Below are 22,325 nucleotides of genomic sequence, written 5' to 3' on the forward strand. Positions count from 1 at the left end.
GAGAAATGCGACACGGCGGGCAGGGGAGGGGGCGGAGCGGGTAAAAAAAAAAAACAAGACGGAGGGAAGGCAGAGAAGGGGTGGGGGGAGGAGAAATGCGACACGGCGGGCAGGGGAGGGGGCGGAGCGGGGAGAGGGTGTGAAAGCAGCAGGGGCCTGGAGTGCGGCTGAGGGAACAGACGGCGATTTGGTGATGTGCACGCGCATTTTAGGTCAATGTGCTTGCGCATTGACCTAAAAGCCACAGGCACAGCACCAAATCGCCCAGTTAGTTAAAGTTTGTTTAAAGCCCTATATCCTCGCAAGCTCGATGCGTGCGCATCGAATAGCGAGACCTAAACATCCAAATGACCCGTGAAGCAGTGCGACTCAACTTTCTCTTGTTGGGAAGATTTTTGATGTAACAGACGGCGTTGTCCAGCCGCGGAGTAACGCACCTCTACAAAGAGCGCCATTGTTGCCCACCAAGGACAATTAAGATTACCCAGCGTAAAACTAAAGGGCAGCGGCTGCCACCAGGCACTGGAGCCTGGGAAGAGTTCCTATCGCGCACAAAAGCGGCGTGCGGGAAAGTCACGGTGTTAATTTAAGGACTAGTGACATCCAGCCTACGAAGACCAGGGAACCTTGCAAACGAAACGGAACGCCCACCAAAGGCAGTAAATTAAAGCAAAGGATTCAGCTGTGTCAGAGTGGCAGATTGTGCTGATGTCTACAGATCGTTTCCCCCGAAGAAGGCAGAGTGTATATGTCGAAATGCATTGGGACTAAAGAACAAATGAATACCTTGAATAAAAACCTCCAAATGACCCGTGAAGCAGTACGACTCAACTTTCTCTTGTTGGGAAGATTATATATATATATATATATATATATATATATATATATATATCAATCGCAAGAGTTGCCTCCAAAACAGAAGAGCCCAACAACAGGTAAGTTTGCCTCAAATTTAATGCGAACTGCAGCAAGGGTGAGCAAGACAACTCCAACAAATTTTTTCAAAGCCGACGCGTTTCGGCCCATCTGCCCTTTGTCATATACTGATCGTTAAGTGTCGAGAAGCCTTTCGCTGTTTTAAGTGCACAATGATTCAATCCGGTACCCGCCTCTGTGGGCGTGGCCACCAACGTGGCCTGCTAGTATCGGTAGTACACTTGTGTCATCCTCCAGTGAGTAGCTTTTTGGAATCTCCACACCAATGTCACTAAAATAAATCCCAAGTGGGTAGTAGCAGTGCCTTGTCTCAGACTGCTGACGGAGTGTAGTTTGCATTCACGGCACCTGTCCCGATGTGGAGCACGCCGATGGCGCCTCCCGGGTCCACGAAGCAGAGCCAGGCTCTTCTACGGCCGGGCAAGCCGTTTAACATCAATCGCAAGAGTTGCCTCCAAAACAGAAGAGCCCAACAACAGGTAAGTTTGCCCCAAATTTAATGCAAACTGCAGCAAGGGTGAGCAAGACAACTCCAACAAAGTTTTTCAAAGCCGATGCGTTTCGGGCCATCTGCCCTTTGTCATAGGCTGATCGTGAAGTGTCGAGAAGCCTTTCGCTGTTTTTAGTGCACAATGATTCAATCCGGTACCCACCTCTGTGGGCGTGGCCACCTTACTATGATAAATCAAACATATTTTTTAACAAAAATAATCCCTGAGTATTAGTTTATTTTTCTAAAAAAATAAATTAAAAATATTATTTACATAATTATTAACAAATTAGTATTAATAATAATACCTGGCTATTAATCAATTTTACTAAAAAGAACATTAAAATAATAGTGTTTTTACATCATAAGTAACTAATTAGTATTAATATTAATACCTGAGTATTAATTTGCCAAAACAATTACCTATTCCATAAAATCATTAACCCCTTCCCAGCGGGGCTAATTCCCCCGCGGCGCTGGGGGAAGGGGGTGCGCGCAGCGCCACGGTGCTTGCGACAAGCTTGGCTCATCACGCTGCATGGTGGCACTGTGCTCATGACGTACTGAGCTCATCATGGCCACGCCCGTTTTTCAGAACGCTCAGCACAGCGGGGGAATTAGCCCCAAGTGTGAGCGCCGTGCGTGTCATGACGAGCTCAGCTCATCATGAGCACAGCGCAACCGGTCCTCATGACGAGCTTAATATTAACTATTTAATAACAATATTGATACCTAAATACTAATAATCCTCATTAAAAATTAAATATACATTAAAATGTATTATATTATTAAAAATGCAAACTCAAACAGATAAACAAATACTTACCATACAATACGCACCAATGTGTTGTAAAAGCATGCAGTGCACTTGTAAATGCGTTGTACTGGCATGCGTTGTAAAAACATGCTATGTAAGTGTATCTGTGTTGTAACTGATGAATTTTAAAGGCACTGCGTTGTAATACCTGCATTGTAAAGGATATCTCCCGACAGGAAGTCATCCTCTGCACCTTGGTATACTGTGGGATTGGCATCAGCCAAAAGGTGATGTAAAGCTCCAGGGAAGCTATGGAGACTAGAATATACCCTCACTTAAAAATAAGCCTACTCAGCAGAATAAAGAATACAGAAATAAAAAACTTTGTAGAATGGCTAAAGCAACCTACTTTAGTGATGCCATCTTAACAGTGGAAAATTCCTCTAGAGAAATCTTTACTATTGTAAACAGTCTTTTTCACTCTCCTTCTGCTAACTTTCCATTTCTTCTTTTGAAGGAACTGCATGAGTCAAGTTATTTCGAGTAGAAAATCTCAAATATATTTCCAATATTTTGCCAATGAAGCTGATGCCCCCAGAATTGATAGCCAGCCATCCACCCAGTCCTCAACATTGTCAAGCCATATTATCACATTTAAGCCTTATAAAATTAGACACCATGCTTAGGTATCTTCTTGCTGTTAAATTTGGATCACCCAAAGACTCTTGTCTAACACATATATTACACATGGCCAGGCAATCCTAACTCAGCCATGGAAAGAGCTGCACGAGTCATCCCTCTGCTGAAAAACACAACAGGGGATATTTTAATTATGGGCTGCTATCGCCCCATTTTGTTGATTCCTTTACCTTTAAAGACCTTAAGAAGAAGATTAACTCTCAGATTTCTGCTGTTATCGAAGCCAACGGCATCATAGTTTATTCACAAATGGACATTTGTCCTTCAGTAAACTCTGAAACGGCCTTACTTACTTATGCAAACAATTTTGCGGCCATAGACAATTATATTACCTCATATATATAGTCAAAACAGTGGTCTAATAAGCTTTTACAGATTAATCATCGTTAGCCTCGTTATGCTAAATCGCAAAAAACAAATCATTGGATAGGCAAAGCAGCAATGAAGCCCTCTAGTGGGCACATTAATTTATAAACGCATTGATCTCATGAATTGGCTACCATCGGGAAATTCATGAGATCAAAATTGTTTGCATTAGTCTGTGTTAATCAAATATTGTAATATATGAAAAAATGACTAAAAACTACATTTCCCACCTAACTTCCTGTGAAGCCACAGGAAGTGAGATCAGCAAGAGAAAGTTTGTGGCGGGTCCTTCGAAAATATAGGAGGAGTTTGTAAACTTCTGCAATTACCGTGAACAAGCGACTGTGGGTTGCGAAACGCGTTGGTTTGTAACTTAATATGCTGGATCTTTGACAAATAAACCTAAGGATTGGGAAAGAAACTCTTTTATGAGTGCGGACGTATTCTCTTATCATAAGGGATTTGTGTAATATGAAAAAGCGGGGCTCTGCTTAGTAGTCCTAGCACCGGTGGAGAGAGCGCCATTGGACCGCGAAAGTTTGAGCCAAGGCTGTATATATATGTATATATATGTATATGTGTGTGTATATATATATATATATATATATATATATATATATATATATATATATATATATATATATATATTTTATACATATACATATATTATACACTCTCAAACATGATATCTATATCTATATCTATATATCTCTATCTCTCTCTCTGTATATATATATATGAATAATATATGTATATGTATGTATAAAATATATATATATGTGTGTGTGTGTATATATATATATATATATATATATATATATATATATTTACAACACACTCCTAGAAATCGGCTCCAGGATAAAAACGGCCAGCACTCCAGTGTCGGTGTTCTTAGTTTATTTTATTTCCAAACCCCCCAGCACCCTCGACAGACGCGTTTCGCACAGGGCTTCGTCAGTGTCATCTGTGTTCAAACCTACTCGCCATATTTAAACCATCCGCCCTTTTGTCAGTCATAGACATCAACAATGGTGTTACACACATATTCGTTGCGGCCATCTTGTGGTATGTACATATATACATAGTTATTTCCATGGTTTACACTTGGCGGTTAATAAAAAAGTGCTCAGTGCAAATGAATTAAAGTGAAGTTTGACATTTGACAAAAGTATATGTTTTCAGAGACTGTCACCTATATACATAAATTTAACAATTTAGTGCTGAGAGCAGCGTTTCAGCAACTCTATCGTAGCTGTTCATAAGGGGGTGTATCCCCTAAGGTGTTATAATAGCATTATGCAGATTGTGATTTCCCATGTGGTGTGTTGTTAAACCCACAATGTCTGGTTAGTGAACATCTTTACGGTTGTGCAGGGGTGTATCCCCGAATTCAAACATGATTAAGATGTGTACCTATTATCTACACAATTTACAAGTATGCAGTGTACCAATGTTGTGGGCCCATGTCAGCACAATATACATATTTACATCATATTTACATATTTTCTAGAAGAATATATTCTTCCGCTGAACTTCTGGGTTCTTATTTGGTATCATATTAACTTGCAATTGTGCCACAGTTTAACCTGACCTGATGTTCTTGTATCTGCATTGCATTACTCACACTGCTCTCTTTGATCAATATGAAGGGAAATTGTATTTACAAGCCAAACAGCATAGTGTTCACATATTTACAAAGAGTACTTCTGTGTTCTAATTGCAGATATATCCTCTTCTTACAGATCCCAAGTTGTTTTATAAATGCACCCACATTTCAGCATCATTATTCAGACCCCATGGTGTCATAGTTTTAAGGTCTAAAATATAACGGGATTCCAGTATCCTTAGGGATTTTTCTCTGTCCCCCCCTCGTTCTTTCTTTGGGACCTGGTCTATGCAATAATATGATAGTAAATCCCTATTGCTGTTGTGGTGTTCGGCAAAGTGACGGGCTATCGGATAGGTCTTGTCCCTGTTCACGATAGCCCTCATATGCTCTAAAATTCTCATTTTTGCCGGTTTTATGGTGCTCCCTATGTAACGTTTGTTACAAGGGCAGACCAGGCAGTAGACTGTAAAGTCTGAATTACAGTTAAGATGTTTAGTGATTTTTCTACTTGATCCTCCTTCACCTGTTCTGCAAGGGTACTCTTTAACTTTTTTGCTGAATTCACAAGCTTTGCACTGTAGGCAAGGGAAAAAGCCTACTATCTTGTTCTTCGTTTGATTGGCCTTATTAGGGGAGTAGTGGCTATGAACCAAGTGGTCCGACAGAGACTGGCACCTCCTATACGTTATCATAGGTCTATCTGATAATGTTTTCTTCAAGATGGTATCAGTTCTTAAAATGTGCCAGTTTCTTTTAAATGCTTGGACCAGTTCTCCAGATTGATTATTGAATGTTGTAATCATTCTGACCTGCTCGTTATCCTTTTTCGACTCTTTCACAATCAGAAGGTCCCTTCTGTCGACAGTATCTGCCTTAACTTGGGCTAGTTCTAAGATGTTTCTAGAATAGCCTCTTGCTTGGAATCTGTCACTCGCGTCTTCCTGAGCTTTCTTAAAATCCTCAGATCCAGAGCAATTGCGTTTGAGTCTCAGGTACTCACCATACGGTACATTTTTTACTAGACTTCTAGGATGGTGGCTGGCAGCGTGTAGTACTGCATTGCCAGCCGTTGGTTTTCTATAAAGTCTAGTGTGGAGCTGGTCGTTAACCACAAAGACCTCTAGGTCCAGATAGCATACAGACTCGTTGCTTATCATGCTGGTGAACTTGAGATTAAGTTCATTGTCATTTAGAGCCGAGACATACTCCTCAGCCGAGGCCCTGTCTCCCCTCCAGATGACAAACAGGTCATCAATGTACCTGGTCCACATCAATATGTGTTCATTCCATCTTTCATTTCTCCCACCCCATGCCTTGTGCTTCTCCCACCAGCCCACGAAGAGATTCGCGTAGCTGGGGGAGAAGCACGAACCCATTGAGGTCCCTCTGATCTGCTTGTAAATTTGGCCTGCAAAAAGAAAGTAGTTATGAAACAAACAGAATCTTATCATGCTAAGAATCATCTCACTATGGGCCTGGTATTTCGGTTGTTTCTGTTCCAAAAACCATTTTGTGGCATAGATTCCCTGTTCATGATCTATGCATGTATATAAATTCATGACATCCATAGTGATAAGTAGCATGTCTTTGTCCCAAGAAATACTGTCCATGATGCGGAGAAAGTCCTGTGTGTCCCTAACATATGAGGGCAGGTCTTTGACAATAGGTGCTAGAAAGATGTCAATGAAGCGTGACGTGTTTTCTAGGAGACTCCCGATTGCCGAGACAATCGGTCTCCCTGGTGGTCTTTTGGCATTTTTGTGAATCTTGGGTAAATGATAAAAGGTGGGCAGCATGGGGGAGTCACATTGTAGGAAGGCAAGTTCATCTTGGCTGATCATACCCTCTTCCTTCCAATGTTTAAGTAAATTCTCATACACAGTTATGCTCTTAACATACTCTTCTCTTCTTACTGTGATGTAGCACTCTTTGTCACTTAACTGCCTGAGTGCCTCCTGCTCATAATGTTCTTTCGAGAAGATGACAATGTTCCCGCCCTTATCTGAGGGCTTAATCTCAATTGTGTTGTCGTCTCTTAGAGATTTTAAAGCCACCCATTCTTTTCTGGAGATATTCGAGATCTTCATGTTCATTTTCTTATTTGCCATTCTCTCCAGATCTGCTGTCACTGCTTCATTGAACACGTCTATTGCATCATGTGATGAATTTGGTAGTTTCCTAGACTTCAATTTTAGATTGCTCGGATCTCTGACTTGTTGTAAGGGAAGTGAAGTTTCTTCGTCTGTGTGTTGTAAGTCTTGTGTTGGTGTTGTCAGGACTTCCAAGAGATCATCTTCATCTGTCCCGATTATATTGCCTGATTCTCCTGGGGCTGTTTTATTCGGGGTTTGCATGAAGATTTTCTTAAACTTCAACTTCCTTATGTATTTAAACAGGTCGATTTTGGCATCTACTAAATTGAATTCACTGGTCGGACAAAAACTAAGTCCTTTCTTCAAGACTTTTATTTCGTCAGTGGTTAGAATCCTTTTCGAGAGGTTGATGACGTTATTGTCTTCCTTGGTGGTTATTGCCTTTTGCGATTGGAGGCACTGCGTGTTACCATTGGGGTGGTGTTGTTCTGTGAACCTCCCCTTGTGCCTCTTCCCCCGCCGCGTCCTCCTCTTTGTTTTTGTTGTGGGGGGTGACTTCTTAATTGCGTTCTCTGGCGGGTCTCCTTCATCACCTGGTACTCGTCGAAAAAAGGCTCCTCTGCTTCATTTTCCTTTGTTCTTGAAGCTTGGTTTTGTTCACCATCTGAATTTTCTAGTTCCGACTCCTCAGTGTCCAATTCTGTTGGCTGTGTGGTTCCCTGAGCCAATCTCTTCCGTGTGGCGTCAAATTTCCGTGCGAAAGTCAGGATTCTACCTGAGGCATAATCTTGCTCATCCCTCTGGAACTTTGTTTGTTTCCTTTTTCGTATTCCCAATTCATAATCTTTGATCCTTTTCACCATGGCACTACGGAGTTCTTCACAGGTTTTTGTGTCTTTATCTTTTGCAATCTCCGCTTCGAGGTCAGCTATGTCTTTCAGGCACTTCTCCCGGTCGCTCCATGCATATTTTACTAGCAACCTTACCATCCCCTTGGAGGACTCTGCAGTATGTTCTGCCCAATCTTTCAGGAGGGCAGGGTCCGGATTCTCATAGGAGGGGATCGTATAGATGCGCAAACCTCGAGGGACTCTGTTGCATTCAAGATATTTCTCAAGGGAGGTTGCCTCCCACCATTTTCTGACTTCACGTTCCTGAAGCCGCTCTAACTTCAGAAACAGGCTCTTTAAATTGGTGGTTGGTTCTGTCAGTGTAGCCATGTTTTTCCCTTTTGAGGGTTTGTCTTTCATTGACACGAACATTACATTTGCAGCAGCTTCCCTCTCTCCCGTTAAGTCTGCCATAGTTGCCATGGTGACAAAAAGGCGTGCAGTCTCTTTATCTTAACAATACGAGGGGCGGTGGCATCCCACGCTTCTGTATCGGGGGTTTGGAAATGCTGGGCGACACACTGCGGGACCGAGGATAGACAGTTCTAGCGTGTGTTAAGACTGTACTGTAACAAGCCGCTGTCACTCACCGCAGACCTCGGCGAACTCCGTCGCGCACCCACAGCTGCCGGTGTACTTCAGAGCTCCTCTCACGGTCCGCGGGGAACAGAGGCCGTCCAGAAGTCCTTGTCTTCGCTAATCTTGCAGAGGTTATTGTGCAACACTCCGACTCCGTTGTATATCTTTCTCCTCGGGGAAGCGGCCAAAATTAATTATATACATACATTATATATATGTATGTATATATATTCATGTGCTTACACCTGCAAATCCTCAAGTCATTGATAGAGGTCCCTCTAAAGGCAAATGCTAAATCATTAGAATTCTTTCAATGGTTACAGTTCTTCAGGGTGTTACTAGAGTTCACTCGAGTCACATGCAGAAGCATTGAAATTCTTTAATAAAGCTACAGTTCCCGTAGTCATTACAAGATATCCCTCTCAAGTCAAATGCAAAAGCAATGATATTCTTTCATGAAGGTACAGTTCTGCAAGCCATTACTAGGTGTCAATTACCAGTCAAAAGCAAAAGCATTGATATTCTTTTGTGAAGGTGCAGTTCCACAAGTCATTGCTATGTGTTTCTCACAAGTCACTTCTTACATGAAACTGCAGTTCAACCAGTCATTACTAGGTATCCCATTTGAGTCAGATACAAAAACATTTACATTCTTATAAGAAGCAGCAGTTCCACTCTTGGTTACGAGGTATCCCTTATCACTTAAATGCAAAAGCATTGATAGTTTTTTGTGTAGGTGAAATTCCACTAGTCGTTAGTAGGTGTTTCTTATTAGTAAATGCAAAAGCGGTGAAATTCTTTGAGTAAGCTGCAGTCCCAGAAATCGTTACTAGGTGTTGTTCTAATAGTTAAATACAAAAGCTTTGAATTCTTACTTGATTCTGCTGTTATACTAGTCGTTAATATGTGTGACTCATGAATGAAATTCAAAAGCATTGACATTTTTGCATCAACCCGTAGTACCACTCGTCGTCACTAGGTGTCCCTCAAAAGCTGACTGCAAATACATTGAAATCCTTTCATGAAGCTGCAGTTCCACAAGTCATAACTTGATGTCCCTTCCTGGTCAAATGCAAAAGCACTCAAATATTTTAATGAAGCTGCAGTTCCATTTGTTGTTATTCATCATCATCATCAATAAATCTTTATTTGGCTGCAAATCAAACATAAAATATTACATAATAAAAACATTTCATACAATTAAAACACTCAAATGTATGGTAAAATATTGTTTTAAACAATATAAAATCATTTACCCACCATGTTCAGAAGCCGCATCGCTGTGGAAATGTATTTATAAATCATTAGGCAAATGTTGTTGTTAATGGAGGTCCAGCTCAAGCCAGAAGCAACTGCTTCAAATGAACTGCATCAGGCTGAGGGGCTGTGGCTTTAATATATACATTTGTATACACACTTTTGTTATTTTAACCATGTGGGATTGTTTTCCATGGGATTAACTTTTTTGCCAAAGCTGGTTCACAATAATGAGACCACATTACAGATTTCAACGCATTTTATATTTCTAAAGTTTGTTATCACACCCTACTGTTTATAGGAACTTGTATTCACTGGCAAAATATAACACAATTGAATAATTGATTTTCGAAACCACTAAGAAAAGGGTCCTCCAATACATAATAAATGCCAATGAACACAACAATGAAGAACTCGTTGCCATCATCAAGGAGTTCGCCAGGCCCAACAGCAAGACCACAGATGTCCTACTCCCCCAAGAGCGCTGCGACAAACTCAGCCCCTTCTTCCATCATAAGTTCAGGGCTATTTATCTATGACATCCTCAACACCCAAGACCCTCCCTTCATGCCTGACACCCCTGCACACAACCACGCCACACCCTGACAGATCCTGCTCACCTGGACCCCGTTTACCAATGATGACACTTTCAAGACCATGAAGCGCATCCACTCCGAAGCCCCTTCAGACCCATGTCCACACCCCATTGTCCACAGAGCAGCCATCACACCTGCCTCGCGCTACGGCGCACTATCAACTGCTCCATTGAGACTGCCACCTTCCCCATTGACTGGAAACACACCAAAATCAACCCTCTGAAAAGAAACCCTCTGCTAACCCGACAGACCTCAAGAACTTCAGACCCATCTCCCTGCTCCACTTCTCAGCCAAGCTCATCAAGAAGGCCTTCAATGCCCAACTACCCAAGTTAATTTAAGCAAGCCATGTCGTGGGCATCTCCCAATCTGGCTTCAAGAGCAACCACAACACTGAGACTACGCTCCTTGCCACCACCGATGACATCAACTCACTCCTCGACCGAGGCGAAACCACAGCCCTCATCCTCCTGGATCTCTCAGCCACTTTTGACACAGTCTCCCACCTCACCGTAATTAAGAGGCTCCATGACACTGGCATCCGCTACAAGGCCCTGGACTGGATCCACTCCTTCATCACCAGACAAACACAGTGAGTCAAACTACGCCTGTTCTCTCCGAACCCACAGAGATCAGCTGCGCAACCCCCAGGGTTCCACCCTGAGCCCCCACCCTCTTCAACATCTACATGGCCCCCCTAGTGACCATTGTCAGGAACTATGAACTGAACATTGTCTCCTACACCGACAATGCCCAACCCCTCCCCCTCACCAATGAACCAACAATGCCAGAAACAATTGCATAGAGAAATGAAGGGCGTCTCCACTTGGATGAAGAGCAACTTCCTCAAACTGAATTCGGACAAGACCGAAGTCCTCATCCTAGGACCTTCACCCTCAGCTTAGAAGGACTCCTGGTGGCCCCCGCACTGTAAACCCTGCCCACCCGCGCAGGCCATGCACAAAACCTCGGCATCATACTGGCTCCTCGCTAACAATGAACCCTCAGATCAACGCAGACACCTCATCATATTTACACACTCTCTGCCTGCTACGAAAGACATTTAGATGGATCCCCACTGAATCCAGAAAAACAGTCACCCATGCACTCATCAGAAGCGGACTCGACTACGGAAATGCACTCTATGCCGATATCACCCAGAAACTCCTCAGAAAACTTCAGCTATCCCTCGCCGCAGCCACCTTTCCAAACACCTCAGAGAACTCCACCGGCTCCCGGTCAACAAAAGGATCACCTTCAAGCTCCTCACACACACCACCTACAAAGCCCTCCACGGTACAGGGCCAATATACCTGAACCACTGCCTCTCATTCCACGTCCTTACCAGACACCACAAATCCGCCCATTTGGCCCTGGCCACTGCACCTCGGATCCACAAGACAAGAACCAGAGGAAGATCCTTCTCCTACCTCACCGCCAAGACTTGGAACACCCTGCCGACCCTCCCAGACATTCCCCAACACTGACCGAATTCAGGAAGGACCTCAAGACTTGGGTCTTCGACAACACCCGAGCACAGACAGATCAGCAGCCCGTCCCTCCTCCAAGCTCCTTGAGACCCTCACGGATGTGGAGCTGTGCTTTACAAACCCTGCTTGATTGATTAATTGATTTGGGTTTTTTACACTTGCTCCAGGGGTGAGTGGTTTTACTGCAAATGTGTAAAGCTTTTTCTAGGGGAGATCCATGCTATTGCAGTGTTTTGAAGTTTTCTCTAGTGGTAAATGGCATTATTGTAGCCTTGTGAGCATCGACAAAATTCTTTGATTTGAGAAAAGTGTTTTGTGCATACTGACTGTGCTTGTAAAACACTCCAATGGGCGAGATGCTGTCCTTCAAGCGGGATCTCTCAATGCAGATAAAAATCTGCATATACTGTCTAGCTACTCTAATGACCTGTGCTAATTTTCATTAGGATGAGTAACTATACTAAAGCTGGTCAGAGTGAGGAAGGAACATTGCACTTTACATTAAACGTCTTGAGAGTTATGAAAATAGTTTATGTTACCCTACTTTACATAGGAACTTTGAGTCATAGGGAAGTGTCTAACAATTTCTATTGTTGGGAAACTATTTCCATGTGTATGTGTACATGTGCAGGAGAAAAATGCAGCTGTTCTTAAGGCCCTATTACGAGATTGACAGTGCGGCGGCAGTACCGCCCCGTTGCAGCACTCCCAAACAGTATGGAGACCGCCCGCCCAATTATAGCTTTTTAACCACTTCCATGCTAATGACAAGGTCAACTCGTCATGGGTTTTACCTGCCCTGTGCTTATGATGAGTTGACCTTGTCATGAACAATGGAAAATCTGAGATTGCAGCACCCAGCGGGAAAACCCCTTAGCAGCCAAGGTGTTAAGTAATTGGTGGGCTTTTCCTTAGAGATTCCCATGGCAATGCCTATGAAATTGGCACCGCAATGGGAACACCAAAGGAAGTTCTAGCACAGCATTGACTGAAAAGTCTATGCAGTGATTGAATTTTTGTGCATGCACACAAGGGGCACATGGTGTTGTCCCCTGTGTGCATCCACAAGGCGTGAGGCACAAGGGGGTCATGCAGTGACCCCCTTCTTTTCTCACCACCACTGTTTTCATTGAGGAACACCTGCATGAAAACAGTGGCGATGATGAAAGTCATTATATGTGTGTCGGGACATATAGGTGCCTCTTGACTGCCACACCAACACCAGGTAATGGAAGTTCACTGGCAGAGTTGGCGGTCTCAAGGCAGCACGACCACTAGGGTCTTAATGGACTGCCACTGCAGCGCCACCATGAGTTAGACTCATAATAGGCCCCTAAGTGAGAGATTCAATGGCTGCAGTGTGCTGGTCTGGTGCTCTATACCGATTGCTGGGGTGGGATGGGGAATAATTTGAGTGATATATCAACAGATCAATAGTGAAAGATTGCTGAGTTGGAGCCCCTATATAAAGGTATATATTTTCTATATAATTTTGGGGGGGAAACATGAGGCTGTCAAGACATCTAAACCGTTCCTTAGGCCAGACCTAGAAAAGGAACAGCAACACACAAAGTTATTTGTTGTCAAGAGTGATTATTCCATGATCTTCATGGTCACAACCCCAAAAAGCATCACCCCCACTCTCTCCTCGCATGTGTTAATCTGCAAAACACACATTCACAACAATGTTTTCCTAAGGGATTATTTCGATTTTTGGGGGATTTCCATAGATGTTGGATAAAAAAAGTCAGTGGGTGGAACATCAGTTAAAGAAATGTGTTGTTCCTGCAGGTCATTGATTCAATTTTTCCAGGGGCCATTCACTTCTTCATCCTTTCAAACTCACTAATTTGAGTACCACAGATCTGAGAGTAATATACTGTTTGCTGCACCATTTGAAAATTAAGTTTTGATCGGCTGTATAAAAATTGTATTGAATATTGATTGAGTGTCCTGTGTTAGGATTTGGTCACCCATCACATTGTGTACTCACCGTTGCCTCTAAGGCGTCGATTTTGCGTTCCAAGATCGTGATCTTAGTCTGGGATTTTTTCAGCTCCTGCTCCATAGTCTCCTTCTCGATGTCTGAACTAGGAGAGTGGTAAGGAAACTGGAAAAGAAATGCATAAAAGTAACTGTATAGTGAGCATGCTACACAGAGCAATATGCAATGAAACATTACTGCTAATCTTTGTTCTGCATCACTGGTATTTTCTCTGAATTCGATACCAGCAGAATGTATCACACATGTACAGGAAAGCAGAACAGAGTTTTCTAATACACACAAATCTAATTTGGAGTGAATTTAGAATACAGCACAAGCCTGTGTGAAACATAAGCCCATTAAAGGAAGTCTTTTCTGTCTTCAAAACCATCTGTACAAATATATCCCTTTCTACACACATGCACATGGAGTGGTATCAAACCCATATTTTACAGAAACTCAAAAAATATAAAAAAAATGTCACCGGTGCCGAACACCTGCACTTCCAGGTCCACATCGATCCAAACACCACCCTCAGATGAACACTTGTTTACAGACCCCCCGGACCCTGGCCACAATTCATCGACTCCATCACAGACGCCATCAGCACGTACACCCTGGCCTCCACAGACTACATCCTCCTTGGAGACCTGAACTTCCACCTCGAGAACACCAACAACTGCAACTCCACTATACTACTGGACAGCCTCGCCAACCTTGGCCTCAAACAGCTCGTCACGACACCCACCCACTCTGCCGGACACACGCTCTACCCCATCTTCTCCACCAGCAGCCACGTCTCCATCAGCCACACCACTGAACTCCACTGGACTGACCATTACTGCCTACACTTCTCCTTTAAGAAAACCACCACGTACATCCACCAGCAAAGAATCCCCCACCGCAGTTGGAACAAAGTCACTGAAGACCAGCTAATCGCTACCCTCGCCCGAGACCCACCGACCGAACACACCGACAAGGACACAGCCGCCCGCAACCTCAAGAAATGGATTGATTGCTGCGCCAATGCTCTCACCCCGATCAAGAAACCCTCAAACAGACGCACCAACAGAAGAGCCATCTGGTTCACCGCCGACCTTCAGACATCCAAACAGACCTGCCGGATACTAGAGAAGAAATGGCGCTGCGAGCAAACTCCGGACTCATGCAGCCCTCAAGAACGCCATCCTCAGAAACCACCAACTCATTTGCACGGCCAAAAGGACCTCCTTCAAAGAACTCATCGACAACAACGCACACAATAGCAAAGAGCTCTTCAACATCATGAAGGAACTCACCAACCCCAGCTCTAGCTCCAACGACATCCCGCTGTCACAAGACCTCTGCCACTCTCTAGCTACCTTCTTCCACCGCAAGATCACATACATCCATGACAGCTTCAACACCCAGACCCCTCCGACAGCTGCTGACACCACAGACTCACCGCCCCAGTCACACCGGCCGCCTGATTTCCTGTAACCACGTCAACGACGAAGAAACCATCAAGACCATGAACACCATCCACTCAAGCTCACCATCAGAACCCTGCCCCCACCACCTCATCAACAAAGCGAGCTCCATCTTCGCACCCCAACTCCGTAAGATCTAGAACAGCTCATTTGAGACTACCACCTTCCCGGAAAGCTGGAAACACGCAGAAATCAATGCACTGCTCAAGAAACCCAAAGCCGACCCAAAAGACCTCAAGAACTTTTGGCCTATATCCCTGCTCCTGTTCCCTGCGAAAGTCATTGAAAAGATCGTCAACAGACAAATGACCCAATTCCTCGAAGCGAACAACACCCTGGACTCACCCCAATCCGGATTCCGCAGCAACCACAGCACCAAAACTGCCCTCATCACCACCACTTACGACATCAGGGCCCTGCTGAACAATGGCAAAACCGCGGCTCTCATCCTCCTGGACCTCTCAACAGCCTTCGACACCGTCTGTCACCGCACCCTGCGCACATACCTCTACAATGAGGGATCCGCGACAAAGCCCTGGACTGGATCACCTCCTTCCTCACTGACAGAACCCAGAGAGTCTGCCTTCCTCCATTCCGATCCGAAGCCACCAAGATCACCTGCGGTGTACCCCAAGGATCATCCCTCAGCCCTGCCCTCTTCAACATCTACATGTACTGTTCGCCGACATCGTCCGCTCGTACGACCTCAACATAATCTCCATCGCTGACAACACCCAGCTGATCCTCTCCCTCACCAAAGACCCCACCACAGCCAAAACCAACTTCCACGCAGGGATGAAGGTCATCTCCTAATGGATGAACAGCAGTCGCCTGAAACTATACTATGACAAGACAAAGGTCCTCATCCTCGGCTCCACCCCTTATGCCTGGGATGACTCCTGGTGGCCAGCCTCGCTGAAAACCGTGCCAACACCCACCGACCATGCACGCAACCTGGGGTTCATCCTGGGCTCTTCTCTGTCAATGACCCAAAAAGTCAACGCCGTCTCCTCCTCTTGCTTCAACAACCTCTGTTTGCTTCGCAAGATCTACGAATAGATCCTCACTGACACCAGAAGGACGGTCACCCAGGACCTCGTCACCAGCAGGCTGGACTATGGCAACGCCCTCTACGCGGGAACCACGGCCAAACTCTAGAAGCGACTCCAACGCATACAAAACGCCTCTGCATGCCTTATCCTCGACATCCCCCACCACAGCCACATCACAGCTCACCTGAGAGACCTGCACTGGCTTCCCATCAACAAGAGGATCACCTTCAAGCTCCTCACCCACCTTCACAAAGCACTCCACAACACCAGACCAGCATACCTCAACAAGCGACTCACCTTCTACTCCCCAACCACCAGCTCCGCTCCGCTGACCTCACCCTTGCCAGGTCCCACTCATCCACCGGCAGCAGATACTTCTCCCACTGAGCCTCCAAGACATGGAACACCCTCCCCATCCATCTACGACAGACCCAGGACCAAATGAGTTTCAGAAGACTTCTCAAGACCTGGCTGTTCGATCAGTAGCTGATCCCCCCCCCAGCGCCTTGAGACCCTCACGGGTGAGTAGCGCGCTCTCCAAATGTCTGATTGATTATTGACCGGTTCCTGTGAAACGTGCGTTTCATGCTCATAATGATGGGCTCCAAACCCCTCTGCAGAGCTTTTTCATTGTCAGGGCTAACAGAACCATCAAATTAAGCAGCTGGGTTATCTGAATATGCTGTCCACAACTAGGAGCCAAGGGGGTAGAAAAAGAACAGGTCGCCCCACACTCAATAACTTCACCTTACAAAAGGACCTGTTCCATCTAACTGTATGGACAAAAGTCAACGTCCACCATGTGTTTTAAAAGAGAACACACAATTTTATGTGTCACAGCAGTGGATCAATATCTCACATCTGCAATACAGTGAACTAAATCACTACTTAAACTGTGATGTGTGGTGTTGTGTCTGCTTATCTAACCCTCCCACCAGTGTGTGGAGGACCTGAAGAAGGAGAAAAAGGTGAGGAAAAGATGGCAGAACCTCAATAGAGTAACACCATGGGAGGTTACAGGCTAGTACTCGCCTGTGTACTCTGGTTGTCGTCATTAGCACCTGCCAACTTGAAAAAATAAATAGATAGTGCAGAGAAAAGAAAACCAAAAATGTGGTGTATGTGCTACATGTGACCCTATGAGAAGTCCCGAGATCTGGCATAGAAATCCAGAACACCCTAGTTTAAAAGCAAGGAAGACCCACTGGCTACACTATTTTATTCCTGGCTGTGTGTCTGCTCAATTAAAACCAACATGTTTCATTCCCTCACAAAGATTTTCGGCAATTTCATCAGGGTTAGGGTCAGCGTCCTCACTGCACCTCTTTTCTCCATTTATTGTACCTGCAAACAACAGCATACCACATTTCATCAACAAATGTAACAGAACTGCATCAAATTAAAAAAGATATAAAAAATATCTGTGGGGAATCAACAATATTTTGTGTGATATCTTTACCGGGTAGTTGCCCCTCATCGGCATACCTGCAACCCCGTACGAGAAACTATTTTGCACACTGTAAGTTAATTATAGGTCCCGTCTTAGTCGCTGCAATAAGTCAATCTGTACAAGAGAGATAAAAATCATACAATACTCGTTACCCTCCCTGTACATACATAGTGCTGTCAGCCATTCTGAGAGTGCCCTCAGGCCAGAAAGTACAGGTCGCTGTGATCCCCACTGTTTGTTTGCCAACTGTGTGTATTTCCCACAAGTGGATGCGTGGAGCTTCCTTTGTGTGCTACCACCTATTTTTCGTGCGGCATCACCGGAAGAACCTCTGCCTTTAATAGGGGCGCCCCTGTCAAATATACCCCCATACGTGCTAGAGTCACTAATTCCCACTCCATATAGTCCAACTGGTATCTAGGATAGTACGGAACTCTCGCTACTGGTAGAAACGCTGCACCAAGGCTCACAAACAGCTTGATAAAGCCCCGGGGATCAACTCCACCACTTATTGATAAATAACGATGGACGCTTCCCGTGTTTAATACAGTGAACTTGGTCTCCCCTTCGTGCCCCCTCCTTACCGATTAGACGCGGTTGTCCAGCCAACGCTCAGTCCCTCGTCTGCATCTAGCTTAAACGGTCTATATCAACAGCAGCGCGCGCTGCCACCAGCTCTCACGACCCGCCCTACTTCCGGTCCTGGCGTCTATATACAGGGTTCCACTCTGTGGCGGCGGCCATCTTAGAGTGTGTATGATAGCGTTGCCCAAATGTATGAAATAAATGGATATGTATCACACTTTCATTTAATAGCGAAAGTATACCAGGAATCTACATACTTTCTACTCACTTCTACTTGTCCATTATTAGGTGGCAACCCCACCCATTACCGCTAATCGCAAATAAGGAATTAGTAGGAATCGCATTTTTTTTGCATATTCCTACATGAATCCCGTTTTGCGAGTCCTTAATAGCGATTCGCTATGAATCGCTATTAGGGGCTCGCAAAACGGGAGTATGATGAATCAGGCTGCATGTAGCTAAAAAATCGGTAAAAAATACCGAATTGTTAAGATTCGGTATTTACCGAATCGGTCATTACCGAATCGGTATTTGCCATTCATTCCTATGGCCCTGGAGGCCCATAGGAATGAATGTCAATTACCGAATTGGTAAATATCTATTCGGTAAACTTGGGAAAAAGTCAAGGGTGGCAGGGTGTCACTTTGACACCCTGTTGCATCCCTGATTAGTGCTTGTGTGCACATTTGGCACACATACATGCCCTAAGGGCATGTATGTCTGTCACATGGCACAGGTGTAAATGCACATATCTGCATTTACATAGGAATTTGTTATTTACCACCAACTAATAGTTGGTGGTAAATAACGAATCCTTTAAGCCCAGAAGCACTGTTTGAAGTGCTTCCTACATTTAATTTACCGATTCGGTGAATACCGAATCGGAAAATACCGATTCGTTATTTACCGAATCGGTAAATATGCCCCCTACATAGGTAAAGGATTTTACCGGTCGGTACGGCCGTTTTCGGCCTTAACCGACCGGTAAAAGCCTACCTACATCTGGCCCTAAGACCGGTCCTGTAAATATCTTACAGTGTGCAAAATAGTTTCTCGTACGGGGTTGCAGGTATGCCGATGAGGGAAAACTACCCAGTAATTATATCACACAAGATATCGTTGATTCCCCACAGATATTTTTTATGTCTTTTCAATTTGATGCAGGTCTGTCACATATGTTGATGAAATGCGGTATTCTGTTGTTTGCAAGTACAATAAACGGAGAAAAGAGGTGCAGTGAGGACATTGCTGAATGTTTTTGTGAGGGAATGGAACATGTTGGTTTTAATTGAGCAGACACACAGCACGGAATAAAATAGTGTTGCCAGTGGGTCTAGCTCATTTTTAAATGAGGGTGTTCCGGGTTTCTATGCCAGATCCCGGGACTCCTTATAGGGTCACATGTAGCACATACACCACATTTTTGGCTTTCCTTTTCTCTGCACTATCTATTTATTTTTTCAAGTTGTCAGGTGCTAATGATGAGAACCTGAGGACACAGGCGAGTACCAACCTGTAACCTCCCATGGTGTTACTTCTGTGAGAATCTGCCATCTTTTCCTCACCTTTTTCTCCTTCTTCAGGTCCTCCGTACACTGGTGGGAGGGTTAGATAAGCAGACACAGCACCACACATCACAGTTTTAGTAGTGATTTAGGTCACTGTATGACAGATGGGAGATATAGATCCACTGCTGTGACACATAAAATTGTGTGTCCTCTTTAAAAACACCTGGTGGACGTTGGCTTTTGTCCATACAGTGTGATGATTATTCTTAAGTGACGAGACATTAAGGCAACATAGAGTAATGCACATGAAAATCTATTGAGCCAGCCGCTATTTAAATAAACGCCGCTACCATTAACACAGCATAAACGTGGCCTGCCCATTCCACCTTCCCGCACTACATGACATATATATTTAAAAGTATAACTATGTAGAGGCTTGGAACTCTCCTTAAGTAACTTGGGACTAATATTCACATCATTTTCTCGCACAGACGTGTTACTAACGATTAAATGATAACACCTGTATTTACACGCGAGGAATTACCCATGATTAGATCTACATATGTGGCAAATGCCTCCACAACACTGAGAGTCTTTCGACTCTACATGGCCTACTGTTTTTCATACCATGAACTCCCTGTATCCTGTATACTGCTTGCACACAACTAGCGTTAATACACGCTCCAATATTCACAACATGAAAAGTGATGTCAACACATCAGTTGACTGCGACAGCAATGTCAGTAACAGTTGATATTACTTCAAATTTTTCTTTTCCTTTTAGGTACAGACACAATAGAATTGCCCAACCTCTACAAAAGGTGGTGAGTAAGCCACTTTTGCACACTTAAGAGCCACAACAAGCTCTTAATCGATTGGTCCTGATGAAAGCCTCTAGAGTTACCAGGAGGCTGAAACATGTTGACAGCTTTCACTAGTGTGGTAGACCAGTAACTAGGTCTAAAAACCCACACCTCTGTTTTTAGTTTCCTATACTAATGATCCACAGAATAAAACACAAGAGACTTGGCATAAGGAATTTTACTTCACACTCACCTGAGCACTAACACGCCCTATCTTTTTGGGTACTACTGTCACTCCAGTTGGTCTTCCTCCATGTGGAGGTCAGCATAACAGACAAAGGAAAAGACCCAATGATAATGCTGTTGCGTCACTGAATGGAGAACCAAGATATACCGCCCGACGCCTATGTCCGCATATGAGGGTTTTTTACAACGATGGTCCCTCTCACATTATCTTAGACCCTGGGAATGCGCGACCAGTGGTTCATTCTCCCCCCAAATTAGATTTATTTACTCTAGCCTTAGGAAGCAGAATGGATCACGTATTCTTCTTTTTCCCCCCTTCAATGATGTTTTGAGAATGTTCTTTTTAGTCACCACTGCCGCCAGTGCCAACCATATCCGGGTGTGTCTGGCGCCAGGCTACCTCCCGCTGTATCATCAACACCAGCCATTCAGCCTGGATTGGGACTTCAACTGAGAGTACCTTTGACATAACAGTGCATGTCGGTCCTGTATCCGTGTATCAGTGGGCACTCCCATAGGATATGGTAGAAGGAGCCTATTTGTCCACAACCTCTTATACATAAGGCTCTTCCACTGCTGCCATTTTGTGGAATAGAGTGTGGGGATAAAATGTTCTAGGAAGAAACTTGAGTTGTATTAACCTAAACCGTGCATGAATTGCCTTGGAGTGCCTCTACCCACTCCTCATCTGCTATGTTGCACAGATTATCCACCCAAGTTGCTCGGTAGTTCAGGGGAGTTATTTATTCGTTTTTTTATAGATCACTGAGACACCTTTGTGAGGACTAGGGTCAGCTAACAAGCGGTCTTCCAGGGGAGAGGAATCAGGCAAGCTCATTCCCTCTTGGATGTGTACCCTAACAGTTTGCCCCAGCTGGGGATAGTGGAGTGTCTTGGAGTCTGCTAAGTCAAATCCCTGCCTCAGGGTGTTGAAAGAAATAAAGGCTCCACTCCACCATATATCCCTGAGGTGCTTGATACCTATTTTTGCCCACAGTGAGAAGCCAGTAAGTTTGAAGACCTCTGTCAGTCTATCCTTGTGCCAGAGGTGAGTCATGGTGGACGTTAGTGCATCCAGCCCTCACAAGTGACTCTTGGCTTCGGTCCTGCATTTCACTACAGTAGAAGTATGTCTGGGGAGGCCTTCCTTCCCTTACGAGTGTATAGAATGGTTTCATAGTTATTACCTGGCATTGCATCTCTACCCTATAGGCTTGTACATCCTAGTCCCAGTTCACCAAATCATTATTCACCAACAGTTGAGAGGCCCAATAATACTTCTTGATATATGGGAATGCCAAGCCTCCATCTTAAATTCCTTTCTGGAGTTTTTCAAGAGCAATTTGAAGAGCACCTCCCTGCCATAATAACTATCTATCGCGGGGATGGCTGTTTTTTTTCGTTCGAAGAAAACAGCCATCTACCGCGATAGGTACGAAGACTAAAGTCATCAAATACGGCGTCTG

The 22,325-nt window shown here is 44.4% G+C and overlaps 1 protein-coding gene across 1 annotated transcript in view; it reads right to left on the reverse strand.

Annotated features, from left to right (window-relative positions):
* Positions 1 to 22,325, reverse strand: part of LOC147748201 (uncharacterized) — a 334,565-nt gene that overhangs the window by 165,256 nt on the left and 146,984 nt on the right. The window contains exon 5 of the mRNA XM_086959115.1: positions 13,756 to 13,872. Within this exon, the coding sequence (XP_086815241.1) occupies positions 13,756 to 13,872 (117 nt within the window). The remainder of the gene's footprint in view (positions 1 to 13,755; positions 13,873 to 22,325) is intronic.

Source organism: Lissotriton vulgaris, chromosome 1_1 (assembly GCF_964263255.1).
Source record: "Lissotriton vulgaris chromosome 1_1, aLisVul1.2, whole genome shotgun sequence".
NCBI classification, from domain to species: domain Eukaryota; kingdom Metazoa; phylum Chordata; class Amphibia; order Caudata; family Salamandridae; genus Lissotriton; species Lissotriton vulgaris.